The 24646-nt window shown below is 43.7% G+C and overlaps 1 protein-coding gene across 2 annotated transcripts; it reads right to left on the bottom strand.

Annotated features, from left to right (window-relative positions):
• Positions 1–1769: 1769 nt before the first annotated feature.
• GIPC2 (GIPC PDZ domain containing family member 2) lies at positions 1770–24519 on the bottom strand (the record flags this gene model as incomplete). 2 transcript variants are annotated; one of them, XM_081193864.1, is made up of 6 exons in its annotated part: positions 1770–4659; positions 8300–8381; positions 9043–9152; positions 13787–13967; positions 15927–16112; positions 24211–24519. In XM_081193864.1, the coding sequence occupies 6 exons, from the start codon at positions 24517–24519 to the stop codon at positions 4508–4510; spliced, it is 1020 nt and encodes a 339-aa protein (XP_081049990.1). In that variant the 3' UTR covers positions 1770–4507. The 2 variants fall into 2 exon arrangements, with proteins under 2 accessions (XP_081049990.1, XP_081049991.1); XM_081193865.1 differs by lacking the exon at positions 24211–24519 and adding an exon at positions 23940–24063.
• Between the last annotated feature and the right edge of the window lie 127 nt (positions 24520–24646).

Genomic DNA, 24646 nt, shown 5'->3' with positions numbered 1-24646 from the left:
CTCCGCACCCGCGCGGGGTGCGTGAACTACGTTTCCCAGCGTGGCCTGGCGGGCCAGGCGTTTTGTTTGAAGCGCTCTTCTCCCGGCCATGGAATGAGCGCAGCGGCGGCGGCCGGGCGGGCAGGGGCTCTTCCGCGCAGACCCCGCGCAGCCTGCCTGCGCCCCCGCGGAGATCGGGCGGCAGGATGGAGCCCGGGGATCCCCGCGGAGGCGGAGCGGCGGAGGCGGAGGCTGCCCCCCAGGTAGGGCTGCGTCGGGGGGGTTTTATTTTTGCAATGCTGCATCCGCGCCGGAGGGGACGCATCGGACCGCGGGGAGACCCCTTGGCGTGTGTGCAAGGCAATGCATGCGTGCAGGCGTTGCATGGAGTGCAGTGCAATGCAATGGCAACGCGGCGCCCTGCATGCATGCATGCAACTTCCACCGGCGCTCCGGACTTGGCAGGTGAGGGGGGTCCCCAGTGGGCAGCAGAGAGAGCCGGGAGGGCGAAGGGGAGCCGGGGGGAGCAGCGCTGCTCTCCGAGCCGAGCCCGGGGGGAAACTTCGGCGTCGTTGCGCCGGGTGTTGGAAGCGGAGGCTGGCGGGGGCCCCTCACCTGCAAAACCTGGTCGCCTCTCATATATTTCGTGCATTGCATTCATCGCCCGCTTTCTCCTCCAAGGAGCTCCCGGGGGCGCGCGTGGTTCTCCCCATGTTATCCTCGCAACAACAGCCCTGCGAGGTGGGTCAGGCGAGTGGCCCAAGGGAGCACCCAGGGATTGTCCTGGCCAGGTGGGGTGATTTGAACCCTGCTCTCTGCCCGGTCTTCGTCCTCATTTAGCCCCCACATGTGCATGACTGTGCATGACTGAGGTTTTCCCCCCTCGTCTTGGCTATGGTGTGAGTCTGTCCTGTTAATTAATGGGGTTCTGCCTTCGGAGAAGATGAGCCAGCCCTCAAGGAGGTGATTATGTAATTTGCTAGCAATTCATGTCCCTCCCGGCGTGACGCTGCGCGCTGACGTCACGGGGCTGTAATGGTGGTGTGCCTCGAGATTTTTTTCATGAAACAAGTGTGCCTTTGCCCAAAAAAGGTTGGGAAACACTGGTTTAGTAGACAGCCATCGTTTCTAGCAGCCAGCGAGCTCTGACTATGACTTCCTCCTCCACTGAGGCACAAGAAGTCCTCCCCTGTTGTAGAGGACATGTGTGAGTTTGGTGCTATTTTGAAAGAGGCACTCCAAAAGTTGCTGACAGCTAATTACAAATTTAGTACACTTCTGTGGCAGAGAATGCTACAGAATTTTCATACTGGCCACCAGAATTAAAGTGTCTGCCTGCTCCTCTCCAGCAACCTGACCACTATAACTGTAGACTTCTGGTCAAGTTACACTTCTGCATAAAACATAGTCGCAAGTGAAAGTGTCATGTCGGTAAGACTCACACAATCCATAGTGCATTTGAAGACACAATGCTGGTTCCCCCAAGTGGTTGGAAGCCTAACAGGAGAGTCCGAAAACTTGGTATTCATAAGGCTTGGTATTATCTAGTAACTGATTGCTACTGCCATTTTAAGCATTTTTTGCCCTCTGGCCTCTCTAGATTCCTGCAATGATGGGTTGAAAGTTAACAACATACAGTCAGTGGCACAGTAACTATTTCAAAATGCAGTCGTAGAGCAGGGGGTTTGTGTGCCAGTGACTCTCCGTGTAATTCTGCTCATTTATCTCTCTTTCTGACCTAGGATTCTTGCAAATGTACACCTCAGATCATAAAAAGCAAACCTCGGAAGTGATTTAGAAAATATGGTTTGTTTATTTAGCATCCAAATACAAAAGAACATTGCAAAGATACAGCATTTGCACAAGTTAAGTTGAAACTGTTTTCAGTTTTGCTCAAGTGAGACATTTGGCTCATATGAAGTTACTGTTTGTGAAACAAATTTTAATTATTGGCTCCAGTCATCCTCCTGGACTGCTTAGAACTCAACCTGAAGGGCAGAAAACAATAAAAAGCACAGCCCAACTTTATGGAACACAAAACACACGAAACAAAAGTAATTAATAGAATTATGTGAACTTAAAGTGACACACTGCATAACAAACTCAGCATATTATGAGAGAGAGGAGGGAGCAGGAGAGGCTGGAACTGAAGTTGGCAGGAGTCATCCATATAAGCAGACTTTCAAAAAGAAGTCCTACCAACTTTAATTCCAATCATGTTTTAAGCAAAAGCATATTCACCTTCCCTTAGTGTCAAATCTATAGGACTATAGCTTTGTAGTGACTTTTAACAGTTTTTATAATGTATTCAAGTGGACTTCATCTCCAGGCTGTGGACCCTCCTCCAATTGTTTGATTTCTCGCATAAATCACACAGATAAATCTCTGTATAACATTAAATCAGTTGTCCTTCCCTGTTCTAGGCACTGTTGTGATAAAAAGCATCTTGTTCAAATCATTTCAGTATTTTCATTCTTAGAATCTCTGCCTTCACGGGAATTTGCTATTCATCTATCCAAGTTTTTTTGGAGTGTCCACACAACTTGGTCAGCATCAAATGCCAGCCCATTTTTTCTATTAATTTGGATTCATCCATTTGAAGGATATCCAATAATAATAATTTTTTTAAACCTGCTGCCAAACACCCATTTGCAATATTAAGCCCCCCCATCTGGGAGACCCAGAGTCTCAGTTTACTGGCTTCGCACTTCTGTTTCATTTCTGTGGTGTCAAAGACAGGTTAAGCTTCTGGCATAAGACAACCACCTTAACAGCTTCGGGGGGGAGGGTTCTACTCCCAATCTCTTTCCATCATTCCAAGAAGCCTGTTCACTAGTAGCAAAGTTTTATTTGCAAGATTCATCTCTTATGTGACTAAACATCCTTTATTAGTAAACAGCCTTTTCTTTAAATGCTCAGGATTAGCAATATTTCATTTTGCCAAATAAGAGATGTGTGCTGCTCAAAGGTTTCTGGAGACTCAAAGAGATGTGTTCCAATTAAAGCTCAGCATCTTGTATCATTGCTCTCATTTCTCTCATCTTCTTTCTTTTACAATCATTGGCACATTAGCAATTCCTCAATATTCCAAGATTTACAAAAACTACATATACATATATATTAAAAAATCAAAGGTTAATCTTAAGGATATTTACACCATTGTTGCAACATCATCACATGAATAAATAGTTACAAATTAATTCTGCTTTTTTAAAGCAACCAACATATCTTCCATGCAACAGTGCAACTCGAATAATCAAAATCACCTACAGAGCAGTCCCACCCATTTCCTAGGAACCTCCCCTGTATCCGACTTGTCCAAAATAAATGGGCATAGCAAAAAACAGGTTGTTTTGTGGAACTCTATGGTAGAGCATACCACACCTGGCTTAGATATTTCACTTTGATACCCTTCACTAGTAAAGCCTCAAAACATTTGTGAAGCTTCCCAAAAGCATAAGGTTTTCTTTACTTTTCTAACATGCAAGAACAAAAAAAAAAAGATTCAAATTTAAGGCCGGGGGGGGGGGTTCCGCACTGTTCCCAGAGCATTTTGTACTAATACATTCATCTGAGCCCACTCATCCACAGGACTAACAAATGGAAAAAAGATTTCTTTCTCCTAAGTGACACTAAAACTGAACTTTAATTTGGGATGTGTCACTTCAAATGGCATTGATACAGAAAGGGAATCTAGAAGGCATTGTAAAACGAGAAGTACATTCCATCCATAGTAGTTGTTTTTTTCCATTTGATTTACAGAAGTGGGAAATGCCAAAACTGCTTTAAAAATCATTTGTGAAAGTGCCAAAGTTCTGAGACTCGTATCCATAATAACACCACCATAAAACATGGTGAAAGAATTCATCTGCCTGCTTATACAGTAGCATAAATATGAAGTTGTCTTATCCTGAGTCAGACTAATAGTCCATATATCTCAGTACCGGTAGCAGTTGTCAGTGTCTCAGACATCCCCAGCTTTCCCAAAATCCCAATTAAGTCCCAAGGGCTTACGAAGTGCAAAACATACACTCCACCAATGATGGCCTTTCCTCTCCCCTCACAGTCTCAAAGTACTGTTTCGGGGAAGAAAATGCTGGAAATGCAGCATTGTACCCACTGCAGTCATTGGGAAAGAATAATGGACACAAGGTGTATTTTTTTTCCAATTTAATTTTGCTCAGGTTCATCAGGTACTGGCACCATGCCTCCCGACACACTCCATTTCCATGGGATAGTCAACCTGCCCTCTTCTTTAACCACTAGCCATATTCATTTATATAAGTAAATATGCAGAGAAAACTGCTTTGCAAAGTATTTCAGATTAAGTGCTCATATGAGCCTAAAGCTTCATGAGTGCAGTCTTGAACTCAACTTTATTTTAAAGGAATTTGTATCGGCATCAAATAGCAGCTTACTTCATCCAGATTTCTGAACATTCAGATGCTTTCCGTATTCCATGCCATGTCTATAGATATATGCTTTACACAAGCTGATACTGTGCTCCGACAAAGTTTTCTGATGCTCATTAAAGCCGTCCTTGCATTGCGTCACCAATGGCTCCCCACACATCAAAGACGAACTCATCTGGAAATGCAAAGTCTCCTAAAGCTTCATCGAGGGCAATGGCGAACTCATCTGGGTTGTTCTTGCCTTTCCCAGCTTCTACCATCGTTGCAGCTAAAAGGAAAAAAGGAGGAGCAGTTAGTTACCTACTGCATTTTTCAGAGACACAAATATGAAATAGGGTGGTTACATATAGATTACCTGCTGCTACACAAATTCTGCTCTAGCTCTTTTAAAGCCTTTTTTTTTATTGCTCACTGGAGTTTATATGCTAACACCTGTAACTTCCTTATGCTCCTGGCACTGTAACCCAACCCTGGACTGGAGCTGCACCAGAAAAGGTCTTTCACGAGCACTGGCAGAAAAGTTGGTGGAACCTCATTAAAACGTTATCTTCTTCTACTTGCGGGTCTCTGGCTCCAAATCAATGTGTGCAAGAGAATGAACTGTGCGGTGAATTAAAAAGGTTAAGGTAATATGTCTAGTATTGAAGTATCACTAGAAAGCAATCTTAGAAACCACTGCATTTGAGTCAAACAATATTACGTTTCTCAGAACGAAAACATTAGAGTTCAGCTCAGATTTTAACCCCAAAAAGCCCACAGTTCTAGTGACCACCACTAAATTGTTTTATTAAGAGGTTTTTCTAGTTACACTTATATATTTTGAGCGTCACATTTATATAGCATCAAAAGTTTGCTGGTATTCAGTGATCATGTACTGACCCCTAGTGCTCACTGCAAAGAACTGCTATATTGTATACTGTTATAAGTTTTTACATGTTAACGTTTATATTTTGAAAATATATATTTTCTAGTACTGTACAAATATTGTGATGTTTCAAGTGCAATTCTACACACATTTACAGGATCATGGGTGCATTTGATGAGAGCAGGAGCTGGTTCTTAAGGAAAAAACCTCTGCTCATACAAGTAACCTAGGCGTGTGAACATCAAAGAGAGAGACTTTCAAGAGATCCAAGGCCCTCTTAGAAAACCTTCCATAAAGTTAAGGTGATTTTTTTAAAAAAAAAAACCCACAAACTCCATCTGTGGGCCCAAACCCATGCAACAGATTCATCATTACAGTGTCAAACATCACCAGTTCTTCTGATCTAGTTATAGAGTTGCCGTCTGCATTTTTTCACGAGAAATCCCAAGTGCAAGCTAAGTTGCATTTGCTTATAGCACAGTCCTAAGTACTTTAACTATAATCCCATGGGTTTCAGTGGGATTTACTTCCAAGCAGAGTGTGCCTGGAGTTACATGCAAGGAAGTTACATGCAAAACGTGCCCCAAACAGGCACCTTTTACCAAAATTTTTTTTATTAATTACAGTGTTAAGGTCCATTTTCAGAAAAGTACACATGTCACCTTTAGATCCTGGCTGACTTTGGAATTGTTTTGGTAATTTGAGTAACTCTTAAATTTCCCTCCTGTTGAGCCAGTAGGTTCACAGTTCAAAAGAAGATGCCACATGTTTTAAACATTTGCAGCCACTGAGTATCTAGTGTAATATCAAAAGATATGTGCATTTTTTAATTGGTAATTGATCTGCATGTCACTCAAATAGCAAAGAGTTCTCACTCAGCTATATTGTAAACTTCTATGCCTCAAATGACTTTGCAGGAATCAGCATTTAGTGGACATTGAAAGCCTATGTTACCTAAGAGTAAACTCCTTTTCTGAAATGAGCACAGTGAGGATGGGGCAGCGTTAATCTTTTCCCTACTGAGTGCATTTCACAGTCCTAGCGATTAGGCTAATTTAGCATGAGTAATACAAATGAAATTCCTAACTGAACAGTAATCGGTGTTATTGGAACAAATCCACTTTTCACTTTTCATTTCGCTGAATGATTGATCATATCTGCCGTCATGGGCTTGTATCCAACGGTGAAAGGAATCCTGCTAACGGGGGGAAATTCATCAGCGGAACGGGGAGGTAATCCATTTTTGGCACTCCCCATGGTAGTGCCCTCTGCCCCCCACATCTAAATCTGTTCTAGTGAGTCGGGAGGGGTCCTCGAAAGCAGGTTTGGTGGTGAAGGGGAGAAGAGGAATTGGCAAAAAAACCATCCATCCCAGTTCCACTGAGAGTGTCTCTTCTGTCAGTCACCACTGGATGCCACCATGGTATGAAATTAACTGGCATTTAACAGATTTGTGATAGCTAATTGTTATATATAAACAGAACATTGACATAAGAACCATTAGACACAACAAGAGGCGCTCATTTCGTTGCCTTACTTTGCGCTCTCAGATACGCAGAGATGATACAGCGGCTCCACACACAATATACATTGACAACCGGTGTATGCTTTGATTGCGACAAAAAGCAACAACCCCGTTTTGAAACCTTGGCCCTGCTCCTAATGCATGTGGAACAGTGTGTGGAATATGCAATGCACCCCCCAAAAAAATTTTTTTAGATATGATTGCATATATTCATCATCTACATTATCGGTACAGCAGGTGGCGCTGTGGTCTAAACACTGAGCCTAGGGCTTGCCAATCGGAAGGTCGCGGTTCGATGGGGTGAGCTCTCGTTGCTCGATCCCAGCTCCTGCCAACCTAGCAGCTCGAAAGCACGTCAAAGTCAGAGTAGATAAATAGGTACTGCTCTGATGGGAAGGTCACATGACCCGGAAAAACTGTCTGCGGACAAACATCAGCTCCCTCGCCAGTAAAGCAAGATGAGAGCCGCAACCCCAGAGTCGTCCACGACGAGACTTAACTGTCAGGGGTCCTTTACCTTTACCTTTAAGCTCCAGCAGCACCAATTCATTGTTTGGGAGAGATGGAATACACATTCAGTCTGCAATCCTCTACCCATTTACCTCAGAGAAAGCCCAATTGAGCTCAGCAGGATTTACTTCTGAGCAGGCATGTATATCATTGTTTTCAGTGTGATAAATAAAATAATAATAATATATTATCATCATCATCAGATAAAGATGTATATGTGGTATCTTATGCAGCACATACATGCAGCATGCGGGTTTCAACCCCACACATCTCTTTTGCAACGGGATCTGTGCATTAAAGCAGACATTTATACGTTATGTTGGAAAGTGTGTTGCGAGCAGAGAGACTGGAGAGTCATATGTTAATGTGGTCAATTAATTGGATTCCTAGCCTACCACGGCAGTGGCTCTGGGAACATAATAGCTCTATATCCAGGTCATTCTGAATATGGCTTACAGCAGCATGTGAGGAGCAGAGTTTGCGCATGAGCATCAACCTCTTGTCTTGTTCACTGTCGCCCTTCCCATTTTCCAGGGCGACTGCTTGCATCGGGGAAGCCATCCTCCGTACACAGGGGAGGCATACATCTGGAAAATCAGAGTTCCAAAACGCATCGGAGCCTCCACATGCTGAGGAGGATTCCCCACTTCATAGAGTAGCTTTGGAAAACACAGAGGACAATGTTGGCGAGGATGGGAGGGTGAAGCCTGTGCACTCGTACAGAGCCTCTGCTACCCAAGTGCTGCTCTAGGCTGCATTTGAAATGCCTGAATACGGCTAATATCTTAAAATGCTTGTTACAATGCAATGCAAAATTTAAACAAACCGGAAATCTGGACCCATATTAGAACCCCTCACACTCTGAAAACTGCAAACAAAATGTAGGATGCGGCACAATCTCACATCGGAAGTAAGCCCCACTGAGCTCCCTGGGCTTAGTGCCGTGTAAGTTTGCGTAGGCTTGTGCAGGGGATACTACTTTACTCGCAGTTCCATAAACACCCTTACCTAGTTCGAGGTCTCTTATTCCCATGTACATTTCAAGAAGATCATCAACCTTCTTAGTAGCTTTTTCTTCAACATCTGAAGGCTTTGACAAAACAAAGACACAAAGGTGAGAAGCGGTGATCGGACCAAAGGAGGGGTTTTCCCACCCCTCTTCTTCTGCAGAAGCAGGAGAACTACATCCGCTATGGTCCCCTGGATTATTGTAACACACAGTTGCCCAGATACCCGGATGACAGAGAGTGGGGGAGAAGGAAGAAAAACTTCCCTGTTCTCAGTGCTCACCTCTCTAGCTCATCCCAGCACCACCGATTAGAGGCAAGGAAGGAAGGAGGGGAATTTGTCTGGGGTGGGGCAGGAGTGGGATTGTCTTAGAAAGATGTTTCAATTAAACTAAGGTAGACTTTTGGTAGTTTGCGCAGCTGTAGTCTAACACAAATCAGAAAAATTGGGACAGCTGAAAGGTATATAAACTGCTTTCAAAAAACAATACCTCACAATCAGGGTGTTTTTTTAAGCAATAGCACTTTCCAATAAAAGAAGAAAAGGAGGAGAACCTGCATTTGTTGTACTAGTATAATGAAGGAATGCCACAATTGGGTCTTGGCAGGAAGTAACCCTCATTTAAATTCCTAGGATTTTCCCTTATGTAACGTTTAAGAAGTAAAACAGAAACCCCAGTGTTTTGTTATTGTTATAATCTGTTCAACAACTGTGGCTGCTTAAGTTTTGATGTTGGAGCTCACCATTTCTTCCACTGTTGCAGGGCCTTTGGATCTCAGTCGAAGAGTCTCTCTCCCTCGGGAGATTTTTCCCTCTGCAAAACCTCCACCTTTCGACCGTGGTTCAATCATTTCTGTAGCAGACATATTAATTAGGCAATTTGGAATTGCGATCCAAAAATAATAGTTGTTCTTTTAGATTATAAAATGGCAAGTCAAAATTTGGGTCGCATTCTGCAATGTGATGGAGATTGGCAATCAATCAACACAAACATCTAAAGTGGATTCTGCAGGGCTGTTAAACTGCTGGGAAACGTCAATGTTTCAAACAACACTTTCTTAAGAGCTCTGGCAGAAACACTAACTATCTATACAGCAAAAGCTGGAAAAACTTAGTAAATAGACAAGATCCAGCAAAGACTGCTTGTTGTTTTTAGAAAAAAGTTTCGTTACTAACAATTTAGTACTACCTAGAGCCTTACTCTAAGCGACTGAGTGTTTATCTGCAAAATACTTTCAAAACATTATGTAAATTATTTTTCAGAAATATTTCATGTGTTTTGGCAAGCCTATTCAGACTTATAGAATATTGACATGTGCTTTAACTTTGCTTTTAGTTTATTATTGATAATCTTTATTATTATTTTGAGCCGTTGTTTTTAACTGTTTAATACAGATAATTTTATTGTTTTATTCTTTCTGTAAACGCTTTGAGGTTTTATTACAATGAAGCAGTAGACAATTTTTGTGAAATAAATATGTTCTTACAATGCTATTGCAGATATTACCAGCAGTAACAGTTTTAAATGCCTCTTTTTAAATGTATGCATTCTGACACCAAGTGTCCGCTAGGATGCACAACAGCTCTGCTGATTATTTTATACCTTTCCTTTCCTTCCACTAGCACCAAGTTCAATCACCTGAGATACCACTGAAACTTTCTGGAATTATACTAGGGCAGCTAATAACAAAATGAGGTAGGCAGGTGTTCTGCAATCAAATGCTCTGTATTACCTTCTCTGGAGAGAGAGGGCAACACTACATCCCATTAAAAGTTAGGAATGAAATTCTTCATAACTCAAATGGACTACATACCTGTGGGCTGAAGGGCAGACACAGAATAAATGTGCCAAGAACAACTACAGTATATGTTTACCTCCTTTACAACTCTTTACCCTGGCTTTTGGCACTTGGAATACATATTTTGAGGGCCCACCTTATGTTTTATGATTCTAAGTTGTGTTAAACTGTTTTTCACATTGTGTTTTAATTGTTGTAATCAGCCTTGAAGGGCAGGCAAATTAATGATGACAATGATGTTTCAGCCATCCAAAAGTCCCCCACAACAGTGTCATAGGGCTAACAACAATACAGTGGTACCTCGGGTTAAGTACTTAATTTGTTACGGAGATCCGTTCTTAACCTGAAACTGTTCTTAACCTGAAGCACCACTTTAGCTAATGGGGCCTCCTGCTGCTTCCATGCCGCCGGAGCACGATTTCTGTTCTTATCCTGAAGCAAAGTTCTTAACCTGAAGCACTATTCCCGGGTTAGCGGAGTCTGTAACCTGAAGCGTATGTAACCTGAAGCGTATGTAACCCGAGGTACCACTGTATTTACATTGTTATCCCACCCTGTCCCACTCAGGTAGGTTTCTAACATATTTAAGCAAATAAAATTTTAAATGTTATTTTAAAAAGGAGGGAAGGCCTCTCCCTTTCAAAAAAAAGAAAAAAAAAGAGTCAGGCCCTCTCTCTATTCCCTACCCCTCTTTTATTTTACAAAATCAAGCTTCAGAAATTACTTATTACTCTTTTCCAAAGGCTGTAATATGACTTGCCAGCAGAAAGAAAATATTATCACTGGGAATCACTCCTGAAAACTGCCTCAGATTATTCAGAGACCCTAGGATTTGTTTGGTCATCTATCTGAAGAAGGTAGCCACATCAGCATAGAAGATCAGCAGCTACCGTATTTTGCGCCCCATAAGACGCTCCGGCCCATAAGACGCACCTAGTTTTTTGGGGGGGGAAATAAAGAAAAAAAATTTTATTTCTCCCCCAGGTGCGGGGCTGGAAGAACCAGGTCGGGGAACAGTGGGAAGGCACGCTCTGCCTCCCCGCTGTCCCCCGAGCTTGTGGGGCTGGCGATGGGGAGAAGTGCACCAGTCCCGGGAGGGCAGGCAGCTCTGTAGGGCCACCGGGAGTGGGGCGGAGCTTCTCCCCCTGCTCCCGGTGGCCAGGCAGAGCTGCGCTGGTGCCAGGACCACAGGCAGCTCTGCAGGGCCACCGGGAGTGGGGCGGAGCTTCTCCCCCGGCTCCCGGTGGCCGGGCAGAGCTGCGCTGGTCCCAGGAGCGCAGGCAGCTCTGCAGGGCCACCGGGAGTGGGGCGGAGCTTCTCCCCCGGCTCCCGGTGGCCAGGCAGAGCTGCGCTGGTTCCAGGAGCGCAGGCAGCTCTGCAGGGCTTGTGGGGCTGGCGATGGGGAGAAGTGCACCAGTCCCGGGAGGGCAGGCAGCTCTGCAGGGCCACCGGGAGCGGGGCGGAGCTTCTCCCCCGGCTCCCGTGGCCGGGCAGAGCTGCGCTGGTCCCAGGAGCGCAGGCAGCTCTGCACGGCCCCCGGGAGCGGGGCGGAGCTTCTCCCCCGGCTCCCGGTGGCCGGGCAGAGCTGCGCTGGTCCCAGGAGCGCAGGCAGCTCTGCAGGGCCACCGGGAGTGGGGAGGAGCTTCTCCCCCGGCTCCCGGTGGCCAGGCAGAGCTGCGCTGGTGCCAGGACCACAGGCAGCTCTGCAGGGCCACCGGGAGCGCGGCGGAGCTTCTCCCCCGGCTCCCGGTGGCCGGGCAAAGCTGCGCTGGTCCCAGGAGCGCAGGCAGCTCTGCAGGGCCACCGGGAGTGGGGCGGAGCTTCTCCCCCGGCTCCCGGTGGCCGGGCAGAGCTGCGCTGGTTCCAGGAGCGCAGGCAGCTCTGCAGGGCCACCGGGAGTGGGGCGGAGCTTCTCCCCCGGCTCCCGGTGGCCGGGCAGAGCTGCGCTGGTTCCAGGAGCGCAGGCAGCTCTGCAGGGCCACCAGGAGTGGGGCGGAGCTTCTCCCCCGGCTCCCGGTGGCCGGGCAGAGCTGCGCTGGTCCCAGGAGCGCAGGCAGCTCTGCACGCCCCCCGGGAGCGGGGCGGAGCTTCTCCCCCGGCTCCCGGTGGCAGGGCAGAGCTGCGCTGGTCCCAGGAGCGCAGGCAGCTCTGCAGGGCCACCGGGAGCGGGGCGGAGCTTCTCCCCCGGCTCCCGGTGGCTGGGCAGAACTGCGCTGGTCCCAGGAGCGCAGGCAGCTCTGCACGGCCCCCGGGAGCGGGGCGGAGCTTCTCCCCCGGCTCCCGGTGGCCGGGCAGAACTGCGCTGGTCCCAGGAGCGCAGGCAGCTCTGTGCAACCCTCGGAGCCGGTCTCCCGAGGGTTGCGCAGAGCTTCCTGAAGCCTGGAGAGCGAGAGGGGTCGGTACGCACCGACCCCCCTCGCTCTCCAGGCTTCAGCCAAAGCCTGCATTCGCCCCATAAGACGCAGGCACATTTCCCCTTCATTTTTGGAGGGGGAAAAGTGCGTCTTATGGGGCGAAAAATACGGTAATTGAATGGATTTTTTAAAAAATGAAATCAGGATCAGCACAGGGTCCACCATGCTTTGTTTGACATCACACTTTCAGACAAATGAGTCTTGTGTTCGAACCATTATCAGTACAATTGTGCTATAATGTAGTTGCAGCTGGTTTCTACATACAGGACAAAGTGCTGCTTTTGCCCTATAAAGTCCTAAACAGTCTGGATCCATGGCATCGGAAGGACTAGCTTCTTCTGCATTAACCTACCCAATAATTACTGTCAAGGTGAGAGGGAAAGAAGAGATGAGCCAACCTACTATCTTAGCTCCCTCCTGTGGTCTTTTGCTGCTGCCACCAAGTGGAAGTATTTCATTTTCCTGGCTGCTTCTACCCAAACAGCCCTTTATCCTCTGTGACTTCCTTACTGACCCAGCAGACTACTGTACCAGGCAGTATGGTAAGGCAATTGGGCATGGGGTGAAAATCAAGGCATCAGAACAATCTTAAAGCAAGAATAAATGTAGCATTTACTGCAGGTTTTGAAAAGTTAAAACACAGTAAAAGCGGGTTTTAAAATAGTTATCTGTAAGAATCATAGAATCAGTAATTAGAATATCAAAATACTATTTTAAAAGGACTGTTTCCCTACAAGATCTAGCAATAAAGCCATTTATTTTAACTCATCCCAGTTCACCGGCAGTTCAGTGTCCAGCCTTCTTGCTTACATCCCCATAGCTTGAGCCTGCTACACAGCACCCAGAACACAAACACAAAGGTCTGGGTCCCATGCTCAGTCTGTTTCCCTGCTGAATTACACCTGGAACAGCAGAAGGCTTCTTTCATGCCTAACTGTGGCATGGGGGGGTGATTTTGGTGGGAGACTTAAAGCTAGGGAAGGAAGAGTTAATTGCCAAAAAATACCCCCCACCCCCGCAAGCTGCATTTAGGCTTCCCCTGTTGTTACGATCCCACACACAGAGATAAAAGCAAGTTTATGGAACCCCAAGCGGAGCATCATATATGACTGGTGGCTGCAATTAGCTTAATAAGACAATGTTCGTTTTATGTCTCACCCTTCTAATTGCTTAAGCTTCCTCTGACTAATTAAACAGGCCAAGTTTTACCCAATTTGGAATCAAATACAAAAGGAAACTACAGGTATAATTTATGGCGGATACATGTCACTCACCAAATGATTTCATAGGCTCTATCAATTTTAGCGTAAATGTCTGACCCTTCTCCAAGTCCTTTAAATTCTTAGCAACTTCATAATGGCGATAGCCCACTACGCTTTTTCCATTTATAGATTCTATGTGATCACCAACACATACCAGTTTTATTTGGTCAATAAGACTGCCTGCTTTAATTCTCTGTTGGATAAAAAGGCATTATTGTTAGTTGCGATGAATGCAGTAAACAAACAGCCTGGGCCAAAAGGGCTATGATGTGCATAGTATGACACACACAAAATACAAACCACAAAGCTCACCTTTTGAGCTAGAGGGAGTAAACAAGGAAGCACTGTAAAAGGATACAAAGAGCCCAGTTACCCAAACTAGGATACCCATATAATTTAAAATCTTATTGTTCGATTGAATTGATTTGCTGCTTATAACCCTACCAATAGGTTAGTTTTGTGCCTTTTTTTACAATAAAGTTTCATATAAAATTTGTTAACAAAAATAAATAATTTGTAAGCATGGAACAGTGCTTGCACAGGCAGATTGCTAGATACTGTACCTTCAGTGCAGACAATGTAACTCAGGCTAGACATGCAACAAATAGCATTTCATACTTATCAAAATCAATACTAAAGGAAGGCAAGCATGCTGTGCAATCAAGAACTCAGACTCCATGTACATGTTTATAAAATGTACATGATACTGTTGAGTTATAATATTGTGCTACTTAATTCTTAGGGAAAATACATTTCTGGTCACCCAGCAGTTTCTGGGAACAAGGTGATTATCACTCCCAGTAAGATATTAGATCATTAGCAAGATTCAATACACTCATAACACTGGATCCAGACAAACCCATGGGCGAAACTCCATCAACAAGGGCACTCTGCTGTGGAAAGGGGGCAAATAATTTCCACCAATTCCACATTCCCCCTGCAGCCCCCCCCCCCCGAAAAAAGCTGCTAGAGAGGATTGTGGGACCCTCTGGAACAGCATGGGGGTGGCATAACGGGCTGCAGGCAAAAGGAAGAATTGGCAAAAATCACTGCCCCCCTCCTTTCTTCAGAGGCAGCCTCTACTGCAGGCATAGGCAAACTCAGCCCTCCAGATGTTTTGGGACTACAATCCCCATCACCCCAACCACTGGTCCTGTTAGCTAGGGATCATGGGAGTTGTAGTCCCAAAACATCTGGAGGGCTGAGTTTGCCTATGCCTGGTCTACTGGACCTCAGTTCCTCCATGAATGAGACACTTCCATTCGGAAAGCACAGGGCATACCAACCCATAGCAGACTAAAATATACTGTATGTGTTCTGCTAAATCTCTATAAGTTGGCCAGGTGGTTTTTATATTGTTTTTTAATGTTGGGGTTGCCTCGACCCAGTTTTTCCTCCCTGTGGCTTTTTACATTTTAGTTGGAAAATCTAATACAGGCAATTGTCATTTTGCATGGGGGTTACGCTCCGGACATCTGTGCATGTCAGCAGGGTCTATGTAAATGTTCTGTTCTGCCTTGCACCCATTCCACCCTTTTAGTGACTTTGGGGGTCACGCCTCGGTTCAGCGGTGTGCACCGCTGCACCAGTTGAACGTGCATCAATCGGTTGTTGCCTGTAATGGCTCTCCTACTATCAGATCTACTTTTGCACTGAGTTTGGAAAACACATCTCTTGACCAGTACACATCTATGCTAATGACATGTCCCTAAACAAGCCAGCATACTGCTTCACGCCTACCACTACCAATAACCGTATAATAGTCAATAAAATGTTGCTGACTCTGTTTGAGCTACGTGTATTCTAACAACGAGTTGCATCCAAAACTGCCCTTCCATGAACAGAAGGGTTACTTTGGTTTGTGAAAGGAACTGAAACCCAGTGGAAGTTTGAGAGGAGAGGTGTCTGGATAAGCTTTTCCGAGGGCTGAAGCGGAAAGAAGAAATCAGTGAAAAAGACCTCTCTCCAAGTGGGAACATCCAATGAGTATAATTCTTCAATACCCGCATTCAAATTATTGCTTTTGGATGTTTGCTAACTTACTTCCATAGTGCCAACACTACACCATTCTTGCTAACACAAAGAAGTATTTGAAACAATTTGCAACTCCATTTCTGCTCGGATCCCTCACAACTCATGGCATTATTCTTACCTTTATGAAGGCGCATCCATTTCCATTGTCAGTAATGGTAAGCCCAAGTGACTCCTCTGATTTGAAAACCTCCACTTCCTTTTTGACTCCTTTTACATGAGCAAATATAAAGTCTTCGAGACCAATCTGCACTCCTAAGAGCTTGTCCATATCAATTTTGTGTGTGTTCAAAGTACAAAACATAATCTACAAGAAAAAAGAGAGGGAAACAAATGCATTTTATCTGAGACACCTGGTATACACCCATGACTGACATCATACGATGGCCAACAAAACTGACCCATCAATGCAGGTGGTGCAAGCTGCTGTACCCTGTGAAAGCTTCTACACTCTTCAAAGTGCTCCTGTAGTCTGAAGCATGTGATCCCTTTGTCTATGTCTAGGTTGATCCCAGAGGCTTTTCCATGGAGAAAATGGATTATTGACCCATGGATTATTGTAGGACATATTCCATAGAAGCAGAACTTTGAAATTATGCAGCTGTGGCTTTTACACACAATGATCTCCTGAAGTTAGGTTACATAAATATTTGCCGTATGAAGTAAACATAAAATATCTCATGGGAAGTAACATTCCCCGAAGTACTGCAAGATGGGTCTTGCAGGAAGATAACCAATACTTGAGAAGGTTGGTAGGAGCCTAATAAGTTTTTAAGTCTTTAAGTCTACAGTTAGATGAGTCGGTTTGTAGAAGCTGGCATGAAGGTGCTCAAAAGTGAAAGTTACGGAGACTGAGGAGACGCAGAAACGAGTGAAGAAAACTGTGTCTTGCCTACCCTGTTTCAGCACTTATCACCCCCTCTTTATCCAAGCTTCTATGAGACTCTGTGTAAGCCGCCTGGAACTCCCTGGAATCTTGTACCACTTGGAGGTTGGGGGTGATGTGCAACTGTAACATTAAAAACTCAATAATTTAAGACTGAAGGGACATTGTTTTTACAGTTGTGCAAAAGAAGTGTTTCCTTAGGTATCCTAAGCCATGGATCTATAAGAGGGGCATAAGCATGAGGATCTGAGTAGAAGAAGAAAAAAGGAACACAACAGAGATGTCTTTAGATGTTGCTAAAAAGTTATGCTACATTGCATGAATTTGTTTAACTTAAAAACAAGTTGTTACTGCCCATGGAAGTAATCCTTCAACTAGGGCAATTCACCGGCATTGAACTGTGTACTTCCTGGAGCAAATCATAAATGCTGGGTCTTTCTTGAGACTTCCTTTTTCTCTAATGCCAGAAACCAGTAATATTAAAATTCATCTAAATAAGAATAAAGTTTTGCACAGACTGGTTTTCCCCACACAAATGTTCAGACAAGCCTGACATCAGCTGTATGCTAAAGCACAACTGCACTGTACAGTCTACACTCTGCTACAGTTTGGTTACATGCATGCTGTGTGCTGTTTCACAGCCAAGCACAGCCTGAACTCAATAGTAACCATCTGAACATAATACCCATAATTTCAGATCAGCTAATGGTTTCTTTTTCCTTAAGTGCAAGAAGTAGTCCTGATTATACATTTCTACTCAGAAGTAAGTCCCATTGAGTTCAATAGGGTTTACTCCCAGGTTAAAAAAGATTTTTGTTGTTGGGTAGCATATAAAAGCTATAAATAAATGTGTATAGGATTGCAGCCTTAACCAATTCAAAGTATTTTGCTTTTACAGAGCCTGGAAAGATATGGCACTGTCTACCCAGCAACCCAGGTGAGGTAACAAGTTGCAATAATAATGAACCGTATAACAAGAGCCGGGTTCAGGATATATTTGTTTATCTGAATGTCTCCCAACCAATTAAAGATAAAATGAATTTGCAGATTACCAAAAGTTCAGTATGGGTGACTTTGAGAATAATTAGGGGTGAGGGGAGAGAACACTTAAATTTATCCTAAGTGCACAAAATTGCAATTCAATAAACAAAAGCTAACATGAGTTGTTAGAAGGAAATGCCATCTTTGCTATTTTACATTTCATTAATTTGAGTTTCTCTAATATACCTGTCACATTAATATAGCAGAGCCTTCAAACATGAACAATTTCAAAATCCATAATCACTGTGGAAGATTAAGAAATGTTAATTAAGAAATGGTTAATTCAATATTCAAATAAACATTTTCAGTTTGAGTTTCCTGTGGGCTTTTTTAATTATTCTATTATGAATTCATACTGAAATACAAAATTTCGACTAGCTTTAGATACAAACAGAAAAGAAAAGCCCTCATAACCCTTGTTTTTGCTAGGTTTGTTTGCCAATCAGAAGACCCATTATTTCTATGTGACTTGCATCTAGAAAGTGCTTTTTCATTCTCAACAAATTTTAACTTGCAATCAGTCTGCAGATCAACTAAAACTTTCAGCTAATTAACACTCTGAAGCGGTACTAAAAATATGGTTCAGCCCTGATAAAACATTCAGGAAATAATTGTAGTGCCTCCATATAGCAATTTCCAAGCTCCTCAGATATTAGCATTGTTAGGCCTTGTGATTCGCATTAACAAAATCACTGCATTCCTGTTGTTTTTCTTTAAAAAATATCAAGGGCATTTGCCATTTTAAAAAAATATTCTTGTTACTTCGACCTTGTCAACAGACAGCTATAATCTCATAACTGGTTTCACACCTTTGACTAGATACAACTGGCAACAGAAAAGAAATGTGATATTTAGAAACATGAGATGATCTAACTCAATTTAGAACTGCAACTGGGCAGCACAAACAGACTGCCGCCTCTTCATGAACCAATTTTATGCCACCTCCATTGGTGAAGAAATGTCAGCCAAACTAGAACTTGGATTATTCATTCCACTCTGCATTTTTTTGCAAGAATTCATTTTTATACAAGAAAGTGACAAAATTCTGTGCATCAGCATGCATTGTTAGGAATTGGTGGTTAAATCTTTTTTACCAACCATACTATCACTCAGCAATCCATTTCAGGAGTCACTGTGAATGTGCAACAAGGCACCCCCATTTCTTAGTCCCTTGAGGTGCTGTTAATTCTGAACGGCCTTTTGCTGGCCTCTAAACTGTTAACTGCATTTGTTTGACTTTAATTTATGCCTGATCTGTGATTGTAATATTGAAGATTGATTGATTGATTGATTGATTTATTGATACAAGAGAGTAATGGCAGAACAACAAAATGTTCCCCCCCCCCGAACTCTTAAAGGAGTAACTCAAGTTTCAAATAAACATGGCAAAAAAAGCACAAGAGAAAAATGTAAAATAGTAACATGAACATTTTATTTATTTAAAATCTATATAGGTCACTTTTCTTAACAGAAATCTCTCAAGGCGATTTACATGTTTCAACAGCAATACAAAAAAATGTGAAATATTGTAGAAGAATATTTGTACAAAAACAAAGCGCTAAATGAACCCGAAATAATAAAACACCTTCTTGGGGTGTTAATGCTGTGATCCCCTCCACTGTAGGCTCAGATTGTATGTATTTGTAAACAAACCACATATCATAAAGATACCGCAGTCAGCACTGTACCTCAATCCAAAGGGAACAATGAACCCTGAGTAAGTGTCTGTCACCCCTGGAATTTTACACCGCTTGGAGACTGAGGTGGAATGCAACAATATTTTGAGGGAATAGTCTCTACCCCAGACCTCAGGGAATGGGGGGCGGGCAGGGGGAATGTATGGGAGAAGATGTTTCTAGAAGGCTACCAAACCCATGCCATTCAGGTCTGTAAAAGGTACTCACTTCTTTGCTTCCAAGTTCGTCAACACTGACGAATTTGGAAGCAATTAGGTAGCCAGTGGAGTTGAGCTACCACTGGTGTTATATGCTCCCTATAAGGAGACATTTTATTACTACAGCATTTTGTAACATTTACCAAATGTTCTTTTTCATTTCATATCAAACTCAGTTTGTTTGCTTTTGGTTTAAAAAAATAATAATGCTGTTGCCGAAATTCCAGAGCTTAAGTGTTCATATTCTAGTAAAGGTTTGGGGGGACTTGGCTCATACTTCTCTTAATAGAAAGCAAACAAACTCCACTTCCTCTGGTTTCGTCTATGCCCTCCTTTCAGGCACTATGAAAAGGTTGTGGAAGTGGAGCACACACACACACACATGCCTCAAAAAAGAATTTCTGCTAACTCAGCACTGTTTCCTCCCTTTGCTGCTATCCCTAGTGCAGCCTCCCAAATGAGGATACTGGTTTGGAGAAAGGTCCAATCAGGGTGAAACAGCAAGGGATAGACTCGTAGAACAAATTGCATAGTAATACGGTGATAAATCTACAGTCCTTAAAAACAACTGATTCAATGGGAAATCCACACAAGGAATGACATAACATCAAGAAAGCCCTGGATTTATTTTTAGCTGTATCGGAGTTTCGCTTCACCAACAAGTTTAACTCACTGTTCAATAATTTACAGTAACCAGCACTGAAATAAATATTCCTAGAGCAAGAGAATTCTACATCCATTACTTGAAGTAGAATGTTTCCTGTGTGAGTCTTAAATGCACCTTTGTTTTCAGTTATTTCCAAGTACATTCAAGTTACATGTTGCCACAATGTATAGTAGAATTTACCACTCACTGCTGACACAAAAAGGGGCTTTGCTTTTATACTTTTTGTGTTAATGTTAGCAATGCAGTACATAACTTTCAGCCCTTAAAAAACTCCGGATGTTAACTGCTGATTGAACTGGACACAGGATGAAATGCAGGTTGCACAATCCTTTTCTGATATAAATTCAGAAATACCGTAAATCTCATGAAATATAGACAGATAATCAGTAGAGGGAGAGGAAACAGGCATAAGTTCAACAAGAAATGGAGACGGCACAGACTGGTGTGTAGAGGAATGGAAACAATACTACTTAATTATCTAATGGAACTGAGTAACTAGGTAGATTGTTTTCCACAATATGTCCACTCTCACCTTTATAAAGTGTTAGTGACATGCTAGCAAATGGAGAGGTCCCCTCAAAGTCAGCTCCCTCTGAGCTACAGCAAGAAGCAATCAAGTAATTTGTACTTTGCCTAGAAATAAAAATGCAGTAATAAAGTGTGCAAGAAAACTGCACAGAGCCGCCATAGATATATGGATTTACAAATGGATGCAAAGCACACTAAGAAGAAATCTTTTTGAAATCTGAGCCACTGAAAGGAGTTATCTTAATTAAACCATGTTGCTTGCAGTAATCCTCCATGCTCAAAAAGGAGGAATGTGTTTATTTTACTGGAAATTGAGCTGTCAGCACCATTCAGAAGTTCCATAAACACAGAACTAATACTTGAGCCCATGTTGCAATCATTGACAATGACACTGAAAAGTATAATTGGACACAATGCAGAAAAAATGTATGATTGATGTTACAATACGACATTTCATCTGTATACCATTTGTTACAAATTCCGCTTCATTATAATTCACAGTTCTTAGTAGATAAAAGCCAAATAGTCTAAACATTTCCTTCACATAGTTTGCAAAAACCAGCTTAGGAATTAGAATTCTTCCATGCATGTTCCAAGTTTTAGAAGAAAGATGGTAAACAGAGATTGTGTGTCCAAGTCTCACGCAGCATTCTGATGGAATGATTTGTATATTTTGCACTTGCTTCAAGAAGAATTTCTATTTATTAAATTCACATACCTTCATTCATTCAAAGATCTCAGGACAGTTTACAATAGAAATGCCTATGTACAATTTTATTTTATTTTTTGTATCATATAGCCAGCTCTCTCATGATCCTCTGAACAAAGCTCTACTGCACTGATGCAAGAAGCAAACAAGCTACTACCATTTCCAGTTTTTTTTATAAAATGACCTACTCCCAAACAATAGTGCATATCACTAGCATATTTTCCCTGATTTGCATAAGGCGTGTTAAATAAAGTGCATCAATTTTAAACAAGGCCAAGGTTAAACACCATCATACTTCAAGATAAACTAAGTAATGGATGATCAGGTACAGAACTCCAAGAAACTCCTAGTTACAGGATTTATTTGCACAGGAATAAAAAGAATAAGAGTTGCCCATTTCTATGTACTGCAAGCTGCTAGTACGATAGTGCGCCAGTCTGAAGACCATGTCTGGTGTGAAATAACTTTTGCAGTTCTTCGTCACCGGGGAAAACTTCACTGTCTTTCAAAGACCTTATTGTTCTTCATGATAATAAAGAAGAGATACTATTGTGACAAGCTGCAATGCCAAGGTAAAATGATCCATGTAGCCAGGAGTATAATTACATGTGTTCAGGCTTGCTTCTTTTTCGGTGCTCAAAGCTACACATATAGGACAATTACAACTTGGATAATGAATAAAAATGTTGCCTTTGGTTTAAGGTTAGCAACCTTTACAGAAGCAATTATTCAAACCACAAAGAAACCTGACCAACCTAAGAGGTTTGATAGATGCCATCAAAGGATTTAAATGCATTCTCTTCAGAACAATAGCTGCAGAGCCCCTGCCCAGCCATTAGGCACAGTGAGACAATCTATCTCAAGTGGCAGGTCTTCAGGTGCCATTAAAGGACAAATTATTAATTATATAGTTTATTACAGTTTTTTTAAAAAAATATTACAGTATTACTTTCAGGGCAATAACATTTTTCTGCTTCAGGTACCATAATGACTGCAAACGACAGCCAAACTGTTCAGTGGATCAAGACTTTGCCGTAAAAAGCTACCAAGTCTCATGACACAAGCATAACATTGTGCCCATATATTGTGCCTTTAATTAATATGCAGTTATGATCTACAGTTCTGTACTGACTTCCAGTTCAAATCAGAATCCTCACATCACCATGTGCTTATACTAAAAGAGTGCGAGAAAATCCACACTTCTACCACTTTCATGATCTCCTTCCTCCAAAATTAAACTTTTTTAAAAAAACCAGGGTGATTGAAGCAGAAAAGTGACACCCGACTCACATGTAGAAGTCTAGAATGCACCTTTCCATACTACTCATTGCCTTACAGCAAGGGTAGAGAAACAGAGATGCTCCTGATACCACTGGGCTCCAACACCCATCTGCTCTAGCCAGCGTAGCCAAAGGTCAGGGTCAATGGGAGTACAATGAGATCTAGAGCTGAGGTCGCCAATGTGGTGCAGCTGGGCTGCAATCCCCATCATCACTGAGCACTGTGGCCATGCTAGCTGGGGTTGAATGAAGTTGTGGTAAAAAAACATCCAGAGGGCACCATCTTGGCTACCCCTGGATCTAGAGGTTCACCACCGCGTGTCAGAAAAATAGAGATACAGACTGCAATCCTAAACAGATATTCCTCAGGATAGTCTCACTGAACTCAGAAAAACTTCTCTGTAAACTAGAATAGCTCTGACAGTTGCAGTGGTTTTGTGAAATGGTCTTGGGGATATGATTTCTGTGTTGGCTCCTAATAACAGCCTAAGCTGCACTTCAGTTATCATATGGATGCATTGTGGTGGCAGGAGCAGTTATATAGTCTCAACTTTCTATCATCATGTAAGCCAAGGTGTTACATATATTATTCCAGGAGATACATAGGGCCAAGCACTGCTGAGCACAGAAAAACACACTCCCTCTATACTCTGAGGCATCTTTTTAATAATAATAATAATAATAATCAATCAATCAATGTTTCACTGTTGTTTGAACCAGGAGAGATCAGCACCATCGGCTGATCCACACTCAGTTACTCAGTCCCTCTTGCCAAAAAATACCTTAAGGAGCTTTGAAATACAGGGGTGGCCCAGAATTAAGAGCAGATGAAATGCCCACAAAGGCAATTCTGGACACTTTTTTGTTGTTTCGGGAGTCAGCAGAAAAAAGGAAAGAAAAGTGCGGCCTAGAAACTTGCGAAGTATGGGTGGGGAAGAGGGCCTCTGAGCATGTGAGGAGTGCGTTTTAACTACAGCCTACTCATATAGGCAGCAAGGCACCCACCCACCCTCCATTATCTCAATTTCCAGAAACACTTCCTTGCTAAGATCCCTTAAAAAAAAGCACCACCCACCCAAAAAGCTCTGTCTCTGGACTAACTCACCACCCCCTTGATGCTGATTCTTACCACGCGCGGATTGGCAACTAAGCCCAACATTTCGCCCCAACATGGAGCCATGAACGACGCTCGGGGTGATGGAAGAGCGTCGGAGGTGAACAGCCAAGCCAAGCCAAGCCAAAGAGCCGGTGCCCCGAGAAAGAGAGAGCGCGCTCTTTTGGGGCTTTTGTCCCCCTGCCGAAGGGGGGCGACAGATTTGGAATAAATCCCCCGTAGCGGGGGGCTTCCGTTCACGAGGGAGGCGGGGGGGGGTACCGCCCAGTCCCCTCTGGGCACGTACCTCGCTGGGGGCGATGTGGAACGCCTCGGCTATCTTGGCGTAAAGCTCCCTGACGCTGGCGAAGCCCTCCACGCGCCCCGTGGGGCTGCCGTGCGCCAGCTGCGTGTGGAACACCAGCCGGATGGGGCCCTGGCGCGCCGAGGAGGAGGCGGCGGCGGCGCCTCCCCCGACGCCAGCCCCGCCGACGGCGCTGCTGCCGCTGGCGTCGTCGTCGTCGCCCCTGCCCCGCGCCAGGGGGGCTTCGCCCTCCACCAGCGTGGACGTCTCTCTGGACTTGCCTTTCTTCTTGCCCCTCAGCCCCAGAGGCATTTTCCCGCGCGCCTGCACGCAGCCACAGAGGGGGGGGGGGGAGATGCAGAACCGCCACCACCACCTGCTGCTGCTGCTGCTGCTGCTCTTTCCTCGCCCTGCTGTCTGGACTCTGCCCCTTCAGGGC

Source organism: Podarcis bocagei (genome assembly GCF_964188305.1).
Source record: "Podarcis bocagei genome assembly, chromosome: 5".
Taxonomy (NCBI): domain Eukaryota; kingdom Metazoa; phylum Chordata; class Lepidosauria; order Squamata; family Lacertidae; genus Podarcis; species Podarcis bocagei.
Note: the sequence above shows the minus strand (reverse complement) of the source record. Positions and strands in the feature narration are given on the sequence as shown.